The 13,282-nt window shown below is 41.6% G+C and overlaps 1 protein-coding gene across 4 annotated transcripts in view; it reads left to right on the forward strand.

Moving 5' to 3' along the window:
• The first annotated feature begins 36 nt into the window (after positions 1-36).
• The window catches only part of SLC39A9 (solute carrier family 39 member 9), a 46,072-nt gene continuing 32,826 nt past the window's right edge, over positions 37-13,282 (forward strand). For 3 of the 4 annotated variants that reach the window (XM_036311113.1, XM_036311114.1, XM_036311115.1), the window contains exons 1-2: positions 37-865; positions 7,206-7,314. In XM_036311113.1, coding sequence (XP_036167006.1) covers positions 770-865; positions 7,206-7,314 — 205 coding nt within the window. In that variant the 5' untranslated portion in view covers positions 37-769. The remainder of the gene's footprint in view (positions 866-7,205; positions 7,315-13,282) is intronic. The other variant, XM_036311112.1, reaches the window with a different exon arrangement.

Here is a 13,282-nt window from a genome sequence, read left to right on the forward strand (position 1 = left end):
GTTGTTACCCGGAAGAACCCATTTAAAGGAGGGGGCGATGAGGCAATCCGGAAGTGGATATAATGAAGAGGTGCCACTTGGCGGCCATGGCTGCGGTAGTATCTGTGGCTCCGGGTCAAAGCCCAGCGGAGAGGAGTGATATGGAGAGCATCGGCTATAGGGCGGAGGGAGCTTTGTATCGGATTCGCTGCTGAACTCCAGTCTCGTCGTTAGAGACGTACAGGACTCCTTTCCTCATTCGAAACTCGAAGGAGAGTTTGCCGGGACCGGTGGGCTGGTTCCAGCTGGGAGGGATCACCGGTTCCAGCAGGGTGCCCCGAAGACCTAGGGGGTGCCGGGAGGACGAACAAGTTCGCTTGGGTTTTCTCCTTTTCCTGCTGCCGCCTGCAACGTTGTCTGTGGAGAGAGTGGGCCCATTGTGCCCTTCTCATTCCGACCATTGAAGGAATCGCTTCTTGGCGTATTTTTCCCCCATTGACTTTTCCCTTCTCTGTGAACGCACCGGAATCCAGGGACTGGAGTCTGAAAACTCAGGGGCTGGGGACCTAAGATTGCTGAAAGTTCTCTCTGATGCTACCATCAGCCCACAGGGGCTGTTTCCAGGTACGCTCAGGAGAAAGGCGCTCCGTGAACACCTCCGCCGGCAGGGAGGACGGCAGAACTGGAAAGTCCCTCTCGTTCGCTTGGAGTCACGACGCGCGTATAAGAACCCGTGGAAGCCGCTGAAAATCTGTAGTCCGGTGGTGGTGGGCGCGTACAGGAGGGCAGAATGGATGATTTCATCTCCATCAGCCTGCTGTCTCTGGCTATGCTGGCGGGATGTTACGTGGCTGGAATCATTCCCTTGGCTGTTAATTTCTCGGAGGTAAGCAGTTCGCAGTTGTTCGGCAGCTGGCCGGCTGGCCGCTGGGAAGTAGTGGGAGTGGTGAAGGAAAGCCGCTCCCTCAGTTAATCCCAGGGCTAAAGGTCTTGTTAAGGAAGACCATCTTTTTAAAAGGTGCACAACGTTTAACAATAGGAACAAGCCTTATAGTCAGCATCCGAGTGCTGGACCCGGGTGGGTGGATCCGCTGCAGGTCCTGGAGCACTCCCAGCTCCCTGGAACCGCAGCCGGAAGTCCGGAGCTCTGTGCATTTTCCCTGGAGAGAGGCACCAACTAACATTCTTTTGGTTTCTCAGAAGTTTCAAGGAATGAAGGTTTCGGATTGCTCTGAAGAAATGCAAATGGCGAATGTTGTTTGTTCATAGGAATTAATATCAGTATAACTTCTTTTTTGGAGAATATCAAGCATAGTTTTGTGTGTTTTTTTTTAAGAGAGGTGGTGTTTTGGATACCCGTGTTAGAATGGAGAAAGAAAATATTCTTTAAAAAACTTTAATTAGCCGAAACCGGTTTGGCTCAGTGGATAGAGCGTCGGCCTGCGGACTGAAGGGTCCCAGGTTCGATTCCGGTCGGGGGCATGTACCTGGGTTGCGGGCACATCCCCGGTGGAGGATGTGCAGGAGGCAGCTGATCGATGTTTCTCTCTCATCGATGTTTCTGGCTCTCTGTCTCTCTCCCTTCCTCTCTGTAAAAAATCAATAAAATATATTTAAAAAAAAACTTTAATTAGGTTGTTTTTAACTCACACTTCCTTTTAAAGAAGATCATTGGAATGGATATTTGAAGTTGTTTTCAGATCTGTTTGCTTAGAAGTGAAATTTTTGTTAATATGTTTTTAAATTTTGGTTAGTTGTCATTACCTGAACAAACGTTAACTGGTGAAAGGAAGACTGATGAAAGCGTTGTTCAATGAAAATGGAGATGGGTTCTTCAGGTTGCCATAAAGAGTGCGCAACGTGCACAGAGCTCAAAGATTTAGGGAGAAAAACTGCTACATTGGGGGCAACAGGATTTCATAAGTATGACCTGGAGTTGAGTAAAAGAGGCCGTTTTACTGCGGGTCCTGGAAGTGCTTTCCCAGGATAGGGAAAAGGAGAAGGGCCTGAAGTAGAAAGGAAAAGTTACAGCTGAGGTGTAAGGTAGGCCTTGAAGATAGCCTGTGGATGGGAAAGGAGGTGGGACTAGGCCTTGTGAGTTTGCGACATAGTTAAAGCCACAGCCAGGTGGAAGGGAGGCTTGAGTTGCTGCTGCTTCTTTTCAGTTTCCCTTTGGTATCTAATACCAACATTGAGCTGATTTTTTTTTAATGCATACATTACCTAACTTTGTTTTAAAAACTCAGTGAGATACAGATGAGGACTCAGATTATGTAACTTGGATAAATTAATGAAGTATGCTAGAATCAGAGCTGTTTCTTTTTTTCTTTTTTATTGTATTGGGTGACATTGGTTAATAAATTATATAGGTTTCAGGTATACAATTCTATAATACATCATCTGTATATTTATATTGTATTGTGATTTTTAGATTCAATTGTTAATGAGCAGTTTTCTTTGGCTCTAAATGGAAATACTACATGTGTGTGTTGAGAGCCTACAACTTAACATTGCCTAGTATAAACCCAGCTTAGCAGGTGCTCTGAGTGATGATGAAGTTCAGATATTAACAATGGCTAAAGTGGGATTTTAGATCAGTTATCTGAGGATTGTTATTTACCTGAGCATGTCTTCTTTTTGTCACAGAGCTGGTAAGGGAGAACAAGCTATGTTTGCACCAGACCTCTAGGGCAATATTCCTCAAGCTATCTGGTAAATGACCAGCTTTTGTTTTTAATTTCCATTTCATTGAAGACCCAATATATTTGTAAAAATGAAATACTTAGAGTATAAAGGGGGGGGGGGGGATGTGTAAAATACAGGCCCAAATGCAGTGCTATTAAATTGAAGAGACATACAATGACTCCTTTAGTAATTATAATGATCGTATTGCTATAAAATTTTTGAAGGCTTTCTCTCAGTTTCATACTTTTCTCATTGCAGACTAGTTTGGATTATGATGACACATTTTTTATGTGTTAAAACAGTATAAATCCATAGGTATGCAGATAACTTAAGTAAAGAACTTAAGATGATTAATAATGGCCACTAATTTCAAAAGGAACTATCTGAGACAGGTAGTATAGTTCAGAATCAGTGTCACTACTTGAACAAGTTATTTAACATCCAACTCTGCTCTGTTAAATGACCTAATAGGATTGTTTTGAGAATATAATCCTATCTAATAAAGAGGGAATATAAAACAAAAAAAATAAAAAAAAGAGGGAATATGCTAATTGGTGCCCCGCCCTCAAAAATGGCGACACCCATAGCCAATAAGGAGGGAATATGCTAATTGACTGTCCCACCCTCAAAAATGGCAGCGCCCACAGCCACAAGATGACTGCTCCCAGTCCACACGGCCCCGCCGGCACGCCTGCCTCTGGAGTCCTCAAGTCCCCTAAGTCCCCCAGCTGCCCAGGGCCAGCCCGAGGCACAGGCAAGCCTCGGGTGGTGGCTGCCCAGCTGCCCAGGGCCGCCCTAGGCTCAGGTAACCAGGGCTGACCGAGGCTTGTGCTACCTGCAGTGGCAGCAGCAGAGGTGTGATGGGGCGTTGCCTTCCCCTGATCACCAGGTCACCTCCCACCCCTGAGGGCTCCTGGACTGTGAGAGGGGGCAGGCCGGGCTGAGGGACCCCCCCTCCAGTGCATGAATTTTCATCCACTGGGCCTGTAGTGAAATAATAGGCCTTAACACTGTATTTAGAACATAAAGATTTTTTTTAAATGTTGACATTATTCTCAGTACTAATTTTGAAAACTTTTTAAGTATATTTTTACTAGAGGCCTGGTGCATGACATTCATTCCCTGGGGGTAGGAGGGGGAGTTCCTCAGCCTGGCCTGCAAGGGGAGCGGGCCTAAGCCGGCAGTCTGACATCCCCTGAGGTGTCCTCAGCGCGGCCTCTTAGGCGGGAGAGGGAGCCATGAGTCTGGCTTCTGGCTGAGTGGCACTCCCCCTGTGGGAGTGCACTGACCACCACGGGGCAGATCCTGCATTGAGCATCTGCCCCGTGGTGGTCAGTGTGTGTCATAGCAACTGGTTCACTATTTGGTCTATTTGCATATTAGGGTTTTATTATATAGGATTGATTTCAGAGAGGAAGGGAAAGAGAGAGAGAAACATCAATGATGAGAATCATTGATCAGCTGCCTCCTGCACACCCCACACCTGGGCATGCAGGATCCAACCCGCAACCCGGGCATGTGCCCTAACTGGTGATGCCATGACCTCCTGGTTCATAGGTCGCGCTCAACCACTGAGCCATGCTGGCTGGGCAATCAGTTTTTGTTTGTTTTTTTAAAATATATTTTTATTGATTTCAGAGAGGAAGGGAGAGAGAGAAGAACATCAATGATGGGAGAGAATCATGGATTGGCTGCCTCCTGCACGCCCCTTACTGGGGATCGAGCCCGCAACCCAGGCATGTGCCCTTGACTGGAACTGAACCCGGGACCCTTTAGTCCGCAGGCCGATGCTCTATACACTGAGCCAAACCGGCTAGGGCTGGGCAATCAGTTTTTTAAAAATGCATTCTGCCCTCACCCCCGTCTCCAAATGCAAATGTACTGTAGTCTCATAAACTGAGTACTATCGTTAATTTTAAAGCTTTGATTACTAATTTGATAGATAAAAACACATTTTTGTTATTTTAATTTTCTCAGTTCAGTTGAATATCTTATATAGTAATAACAATATTTATTGCCAATGTTTTCCCAGGTTCTTTCCCAATGGGCTTTTGTTTGTTTTTGTTTTTGTAGTCACACTGAACAGTCTTATAGGACTTCCACTTTTGTTTAGTTCTTTTATATTTAGAAAGGACTCTTATACAAAAAGAAAAGGAATTAGTCTTGTTTTCCAAGATTGGAGGTAGTGGCATTAAAGTATTGTTTGTTATTACCTCTGTGTCAAATGCATTAGGACATGGAAAGCCTATTTGATGCAGGCAAAATGGCAAATACAGCATTGTGTACTTGAACTTTTAGCCAAGTGTCTGGGTTTTACTTTGTTGTTCTTGTGGCTTAGAAGCCTTCCTCTGCATGCTGCTGAGGCTGTTAAAGGTAAGCAATAATGGCAGTCACTTTGTGCTGTGTGCTACTATTCCTACAAGATAATAATAGTAATCATCATCTCTATTCCTTTTTTTTTTTTAATCCTCTCCCAAAGATATTTTTTTTCCCATTGATTTTTAGAGAGAGTGGAAGGGAGGGAAGAGGGAGAGAGAGACATCTAACTGAGAGAGACACATCAATTGGTTGCCTCCCACACATGCCCAACCAGGGCCAGGGATTGAACCTGCAACTGAGGTATGTGCCCTTGCCTCAGAATTGAACGTGAGACCCTTTGGTCATCAAGCCGATGCTCTAACCACTGAGCAATTGGCCAGGGCTCAGCTCCTTCTTATAGAGGACGCTGAACTTGCTCAGGGTCACACAGCTACTACTCAGAGGCAGGGAACTTTTTGGCATCTTGTCTCAGATGTAAAGACTTGAAAAACAGTTTGTTTTTGAGCTTCCTTCATTTCCTTCATTAGCTGATAGTGTAGTAGTTAAGTTGACATTAGGAAGTATCTCCTTAAAGCAGGTTTGTTAGGTTTGTTTGTAAGAGTATGGAGAAAGCTTTTAAAAAAAAAATGTTTTATTGATTTTTTACAGAGAGAAAGGGAGAGGGATAGAGAATTAGAAACATCGATTAGCTGCTTCCTGCACACTCCCTACTGGGGATGTGCCCACAACCAAGGTACATGCCCTTGACTGGAATCGAACCTGTGACCCTTGAGTCCACAGGCCGACGCTCTATCCACTGAGCCAAACTGGTTAGGGCTGGAGAAAGCTTTTGTTGCTTGAACAAGAGTTTGGTCTCTACCCTAAATGTTTCATCTCTTCAGTGCATAGAGCTTTGAAGGGATTAGTTTTATAACAAAGGATGCATCTTTAATTTTGTAGGAAACTACAGTTGATGAGTTCAGTACTGAAATGAGCATGGTACAAGGGGGGTTGAAATAAACTATTTTCAATATTAAGAGCTTTAAAAATTATTGACTTATATTTAGTGTGACCAAACAATTTGTTGACTGTTTCGGTGAACAAGGAAAGAAAAACTACTTAACTGTCTTGGTGTCTGCCAAAAAAATTAAACTGACTTCAAAGCTTTGAGCTGATAGTTAATTGCAATGAGTACAAGCTGTTGTTTTAAATAATACGTCTGGTCAGTCCTTTGGCTCAGTCAGGCTACAGCTGTGAAATTGTAAAATAAGATGCATAAAACCAATGCATTGCAGTGTTCATGCCTCTCTTGAGCAAATATTTCATTTCTCTGACAGAAACTATCACTTTGGGAACTCACTTTTCATTTTGAACTGCACTTGGAATATGTAGTTCTTCCTTCAAATACACCTTTTTGGTGATTTACCATAAGCAAAAGAGAGACCCTGTCAGCATTTTAATTCTTACATACAGTTTTGAGATTGAATCCCAAGCTGTGAAATTATGTGAACAAATAATCTATATAAATAACATGGAGCCACATATGTAGTGCTTAAAATAAGTCTGACTGCAACTAAAATGATGTAGGTAGTTAAGAAATTAAGAAAAAATAAAAACTGAAATGACAACCCATGGCAATGATGTTTTTTATTTATCTCAAAGAGGAAAGGAGAGGGAGAGAGAGAGAGAGAGAGAGAGACATCAATGATAAGAGAGAATCACTGATAAGCTGCCTCCTGCACGCCCCCCACTGGGGATTGAGCTGGGGGCATGTGCCCTGACCAGAATCAAACTGACCTCCTGGTTCATAAGTCCACGCTCAATCATTGAGCCACATTACCCGGGCATAACTCTTTAGGGTGAATTTCTAGAAGTGAAATTGCTGGACCAAAGAATTCACATTTTTGAGACTTTAAATCTAAATTGCCAAATTCTGGTTAAGGTAGGTAGTGGCAATTCACATTATAGCCAGTGTTAGACAAGTATGATCATTTCTCCCTATCATGGATAGTAGAAAAATTTTCCTACATCATTGCAAATCTGGTAAATTTTAAAATGGCATCTCTATGTTTTAACTGGCATTAATTATTCATGAAGCTGACCCTATTTTATTTTCACTAGCCATTGTAGATTTTGGTTTCACAAATGAGCAGAGCTCACAATCTTGATTAGATACTTCAGAAATTTTTTTTCCATTCATTCATCAATCTTTTCAACAGTTTTCTTTTTTTTTTTATTTCCAGGAGCGACTAAAGCTGGTGACTGTTTTGGGTGCCGGCCTTCTCTGTGGAACTGCACTGGCAGTCATCGTGCCTGAAGGAGTACATGCACTTTATGAAGATATTCTTGAGGGTGAGAGAGAGAAAGGCCTTCTTTGAAATATGTTATTGACATGGAGAGTTGAAAGGAGCTTAATGGTATTTCTTCTGAACTCAGTTGACATTTGCCATAGAAGTCTACCCTAAAAAGAGTTCTTAAAATAGATGGTTTGACATTTTTTACATTGAACACATCCTTAGCAGTATGTGATTTGAATGCCCCAATTCATGAGTACCACTTAAGATTTATTTTCAATAATGCATGAATTTCAGTCTTTCAAAGTCTGACTGACCTTTTTTAATGCCCACTTAAAAACTCCCCAAATCCTACATGATGGGTAGTTTTAGTATTCTTTAATTGAAAAACTATGTAGATATACTAGTACACATTTGGATTTAAGGACTCTTTATAGTAAACTTTGTAGATCAAGCATGTCAAACTCAAAGGCTAACATGGGCCAGATAAACAAGGTTTAAGTTTATGTGGGCTGCAAAAAACAAAAACTTCAATTTTCATAGAAACGTAGGTTTATTTCAATAGAGACATGCTGAACACAAAGGGCTGAAATAAATGAGTAATCATTAACATAAAATAATAGAACATTTTAATAAAAATTAATATTTTTTCTTGAACATTAACTTACCAGACACTGAATAACTGCACAGATTAATAAGCGTGATGCAAATAAATCAATTTGCATTACATGGCAATCAGCTGCTAAAATATTCGCTGCTAATATTAGTAGAGAGGAATGGTGCGCCTGTGCGTAAGGCGCATAAGGGAAATGAATGCAACATGATTATAGTAATCAGTCATTAGTGAACATTGTAGTTCATTATTAATAATTATGTAGAACAGGATATTGTAAAAATTAAGTTACGAAATGTTTATTAAAACGTTTCTTACATACCGTTATATTGGCTAGGCCACAAAAATATTCATTGTGGGCTCCCTGTAGCCCGTGGGCTGCAAGTTTGACATGCTTGTTTTAGATAATTGGTGAGGACCCCTGCAGTAAAGAATAAAAAACAACTAAATATCTAAAGAAGACTCTCCTGACACTAATAACAATCAGAGAACAGTATACCTGTGTGAGAACAAATGCTGGGCAGTCCTCTTGGTTCACTCACCTGCTAAATAATTTGGTCCTTCACACCAGCTTGAAAACATAACTTGATTCAAATTTGTGATTCAGTAAAGTCAGACTGCTACTTGTCATGAAACATCACAGATACCTGTAAGGATTAGGAACCACTGCTGTTAAATTGGTGAGCTGAATCTTTTAATGCCAAGAGTCGACTGGACTTTTAAGAATAGTATAAAGAGGTATGCACCTTCCAAATTTTTTACTAGATACATTATAACAAATAGTTATTCACATCTCTTATACCTGGGGCATGCATATGGGCAAAATGGTAAAGAGTAAGGATTATAGGGCTCTTATTGTAAAATAAAACAGGCTGAGGATTTGTCAGCTTTGGGGGGAGAAAAATAATAAGGAACCTTAGAGCAGTGGTCCTACTCTTTTTTGATCACACATCCTATTGGGGAAAAAGATATATGTGTACTATTTTATTAATATATTGTGTTCATTATAAAACTCATACCTAAAATTATAGAAAAGTTTAAACTAAGATTTAAAGTAAATATGTGTCAAAGTTTTCTTTCATATCCCAGTGGATCAGCTTGAATTTTTCTAAGTATAATTATTCCACTGTAGTGATCAATATCCTGGTATACTAGGAAACATTCAGACCATGACTAAATAGATAATTAAAATTTTTTTCTTGGCTTTGTAGCTAAGAAAGAATTATGGGTTGTTTTCTAAACTTGTCTGATAATAAAATTTCCTTGGGGGTGGTGGTGTGTATTTTAAAAATATAGTTTCTTGGCCTCCCCAAAGAAAAGGCCTGGGTATATCTATTTTTAACAAATTGCCAAATAATTCTTATTAGACAAGTTTGGGAAACACTGGGGTAAAGGAAAGAAGTGCTTAACACATTGTATGCGGGAAACATATTTATACGTTTTACGTTGACTGGTAGTAGAGCGCGGGACAGGTATTAATACATTTTTTATAGACTAGCGGTAGAATGCGGGTAATGTATAAATATGTTTATGTTTATACTTTTTTATTGCTCTAAAGGGATGCTAACATGCAGATTTTCGAATTCCAAAGGACAAAATTTGGGTCTCTAACACATACAATGGTGAATTATGTATGTACTTCCAGGTATAATGGTAATCTATTCAACTGCGTAGAGTCATCCCTTCACACAGTTCTCTGCCTCGCCACACATTCAGTGCTATTCTAAGAAAAATAATTCAGTATACATTTTATAGTAAATCACAAAAAGTTTCATTGAAAAAAAATATGTAAAACTAAAGTTATCGTAATTTTACTGAACGTTGCCATTTGCGCAAAAAATTAGCAAAAATGGCCCACGCCACCTGTTAGCGCGCGATAAAAACTACCCGCAAACAATGTGTTAAGGTATAAGTTGTTGTTTTTTAATAATAGTTTTATTGAGATATAATTCACATACCATATTTCAGATATAGTTTTAATGTTTATTATGTGTTGGGTTATATCCCTTTATTTTCAGTTTTTCTGATTTTGACTCAGAATATTTTTGTGGATTCATCTGAAAATAGATACTTTATAAACCTACTTTTCTAAAAATAAGCGTTCCTGTCTCTTTAACCTTTCATCATGAATTAGTCTCCAGCTCTAAGCTATCATTTAAAATTTATTTTATTATTTTTATTTACATACTAGAGGCCTGGTGCACAAAAATTTGTGCACTGGTGGGGGAGGAGGGGAAGGGGGGGTGTCCCTCAGCCCCACTTGTGCCCTCTCACAGTCTGGGACCCCTTGGGAGATAACCACCTGCTGGCTTAGGCCTGCTCCCCAGGTGGCAGATGGCAGGCCCGATCCCTTGGTGCCTGCCCTGCCTCCCCGGGTCACGCACATAGCAGGGCCGATCCAGGGGTTGGGGCACCGCCCCAGGTTGCGCACATGGCAGGGCCGATCCGGGGGTTGGGGCACCACCCGGGTCACACATATGGCAGGGCCGATCCGGGGATTGGGGCGCTGCCCTGGGCGGGTCGCACACAGGACACCCAGGTGGGCCGGCTGATCACTGCTGCCCCGCCCGGCCGCCCCGGGTCAGGTCAACACATGGGACTCCCGCCGCCCTGGGTCGCAGATAGCAGGCCCGGATGGCGGCAGGGCAGGCAGGATGGCACTGTCCCGCCCTACCTGCAGTATGCAAATTAGCCGCCATCTTTGTTGGCAGTTAATTTGCATATCATGCTGATTAGCCAATGGGAGGCATAGCAAAGGGATGGTCAATTACCATGTTTGTCTATTATTAGATAGGATATTTATATTCACTCTTTTTCGTGTACACCTCTATGACTTTTGGCAAATGTATAGAGTTGTGTTATTGCCACTGCAATCAAAATACAAAACAGTTCCATCACACACAAAAAACATTCTCTCATGCTGCCCTTTTGTAGTCAAACCTTATTTCTTCTTTGTCCCTATAGTTTTGCCTTTTCCAAATGTCATATATATGGAATCTTGTAGCCTTTGAGTCTGGCTTCTTTCACTTGGCATAGTGCATTTGAGAGTTGTCATATTGTTCTATGTATTAACTAGAGGCCCGGTGCATGAGTTTGTGCACCAGTGTGGTCCCTTGGCCTGGCCTGTGGGATCGGGCCGAAACCAGCTCTCTGACATCCCCTGAGGGGTCCCGGGTTGCAAGAGGGTGCAAGCCAGGCCAAGGGACCTTACCAGTGCACGATCGGAGCCGGGGAGGGACGTGGGAGTTTGGCCAACCGGGCAGGGACTGTGGGAGGTTCTCCAGGGAGTGTCTGGCCCATCTGGCTCAGTCTTGATCAGCCGGACACCAGCAGCAAGCTAACCTACCTGTCAGAGCATCTGCCCCATGGTGGTCAGTACACGTCATAGCGACTGGCCGACCAGTTGTCTGTTTGCCCCCCTGGTGATCAGTGCATGTCATAGCAAGCGGTTGAGTGGCCTTAGCATATCATTAGCATATTACACTTTGATTGGTTGTACGGACGACCGGACACGTAGCATATTAGGCTTTTATTATATAGGATGGTTTGTACATTTTTAGTTCTGAGTAGATTCCATTGTTTGGATGAACCTGTTTATTCCTTCATCAGTCAAAAGACATATGAGTTATTTCCAGTTTGGGTGATTATGAATGAAGTCACCATAAACGTTTTTGTACAGGCCCTTGTGTAAGCATGAGTTTTTATTTCTCTTGTGTAAATAGTTATAAGTGAAATTGCTGGGTACGTGTGTTTAACATCATAAGAAATTGCCAAAATTTTTCCAAAGTGGATGTACCATTTTGCATTGCCATCATTAATGTATGAGTTCCAGTTGGTTCTCTTCCTTGCCAGCTCTTGGTATTGTCTGTTTTGTTTTAGTTTTTTATTCTAGTCATTCTATTAGAAGGGTAGTGGTATCTCAATGTGGTTTTAAATTGCAATTTCCTAATTTAGAATGATGTTGAACATCTTTTCCTGTGCTTCTTTGCCATTGTTATATTTTTTTTTGGTGATATCAAATCTTTTGCTCTTTTTTTTTTTTTTTTTTTATATATTTTATTGATTTTTTTACAGAGAGGAAGGGAGAGAGATAGAGAGCCAGAAACATCGATGAGAGAGAAACATCGATCAGCTGCCTCCGGCACATCTCCCACTGGGGATGTGCCCGCAACCCAGGCACATGCCCTTGACCGGAATCGAACCTGGGACCCTTCAGTCCGCAGGCCGACGCTCTATCCACTGAGCCAAACCGGCTCCGGCCTTTTGCTCATTTTTAAAAAATTGAATTTTATTATTATTGAGTTTGGAGAGTTATTTATGTATTCTGGATACAAGACCTTTATCAGATGTGTGATCTGCCAGTATTTTCTCCTAGCCTGTGACTTATCTTTCCATCCTCTTAATAGCTTCTTTCACAAAGTAGTTTTAAATTTTGATGAAGTCTAAATTATCAGTTCTTTCTTAAATGAATTGTGCTTTTGGCGTCATATGTAAAAACCTTTGCTGGACTTATTTTTTTTTCCTACAAGTTTTATAATTTTAGGTTTTGCATTTAGGTCTATGATCCATTTTCAGTTAATTTTGAATACAAAATGAAGATTAGCTTTTTACATATGGATAGGTGTCCAATAGTCTTTGTTGAAAAGACCCCTTCCTCTATTAAATTGTCTTTACACCTTTGTCAAAAATCAATTGACCATATTTGTGTTTGGTCTATTTCTAGACTCTCTATTTTCCCCATTATCTATGTTGCCTGTGCTTTGCTAATACTACCTTGTCTTGAAGACTGTAGCATTATAGCAAATCTTGAAATCAGACAATGGAGTTTTTTAACTTTGTTCTTATTTTTCAAAATTGTTTTGGTTAAACTAGTTCCTTTGCCTTTCTATAGAAATTTTTTGGAATGAGTTTGTGGGTATCTGCCAAAAAAATCATGCTGGGATTCTGATTGAGACTGAATTGAATCTGTAGATTACTTTGGGGAGAATTGACATCTTAAGAATTTTGTGTTTTCCAATCCATGAACATAATACATATCTTCATTTATTTACGTCTTCCTTGATTTCTTTAATGAGTGTTATCATTTTTAATAGATCTATAAATATTTTGTTACCTAATATTATACCTAAACTAGAGGCCTGGTGCACAAAAATTTGTGCACTGGCGGGGGTGGAGGGGGTGTCCCTCAGCCCCACTTGTGCCCTCTCACAGTCTGGGACCCCTCAGGAGATAACAACCTGCTGGCTTAGGCCCACTCCCGGGTGGCAGAGGGCAGGCCCAATTCCTAGGTGCCTTCCCCACAGCCCCTGGTCGGGCTCAGAGCAGGGCCGATTGGGGAGTTGGGGCACCGCCCCCCGTCATGCACAGAGCAGGGCGGATTGGGAGGTTGCGATGCCACCTTCAGTCACGCTCA

The sequence above is a fragment of the Myotis myotis genome, unplaced genomic scaffold, assembly GCF_014108235.1.
Source record: "Myotis myotis isolate mMyoMyo1 unplaced genomic scaffold, mMyoMyo1.p scaffold_m19_p_1, whole genome shotgun sequence".
Taxonomy (NCBI): domain Eukaryota; kingdom Metazoa; phylum Chordata; class Mammalia; order Chiroptera; family Vespertilionidae; genus Myotis; species Myotis myotis.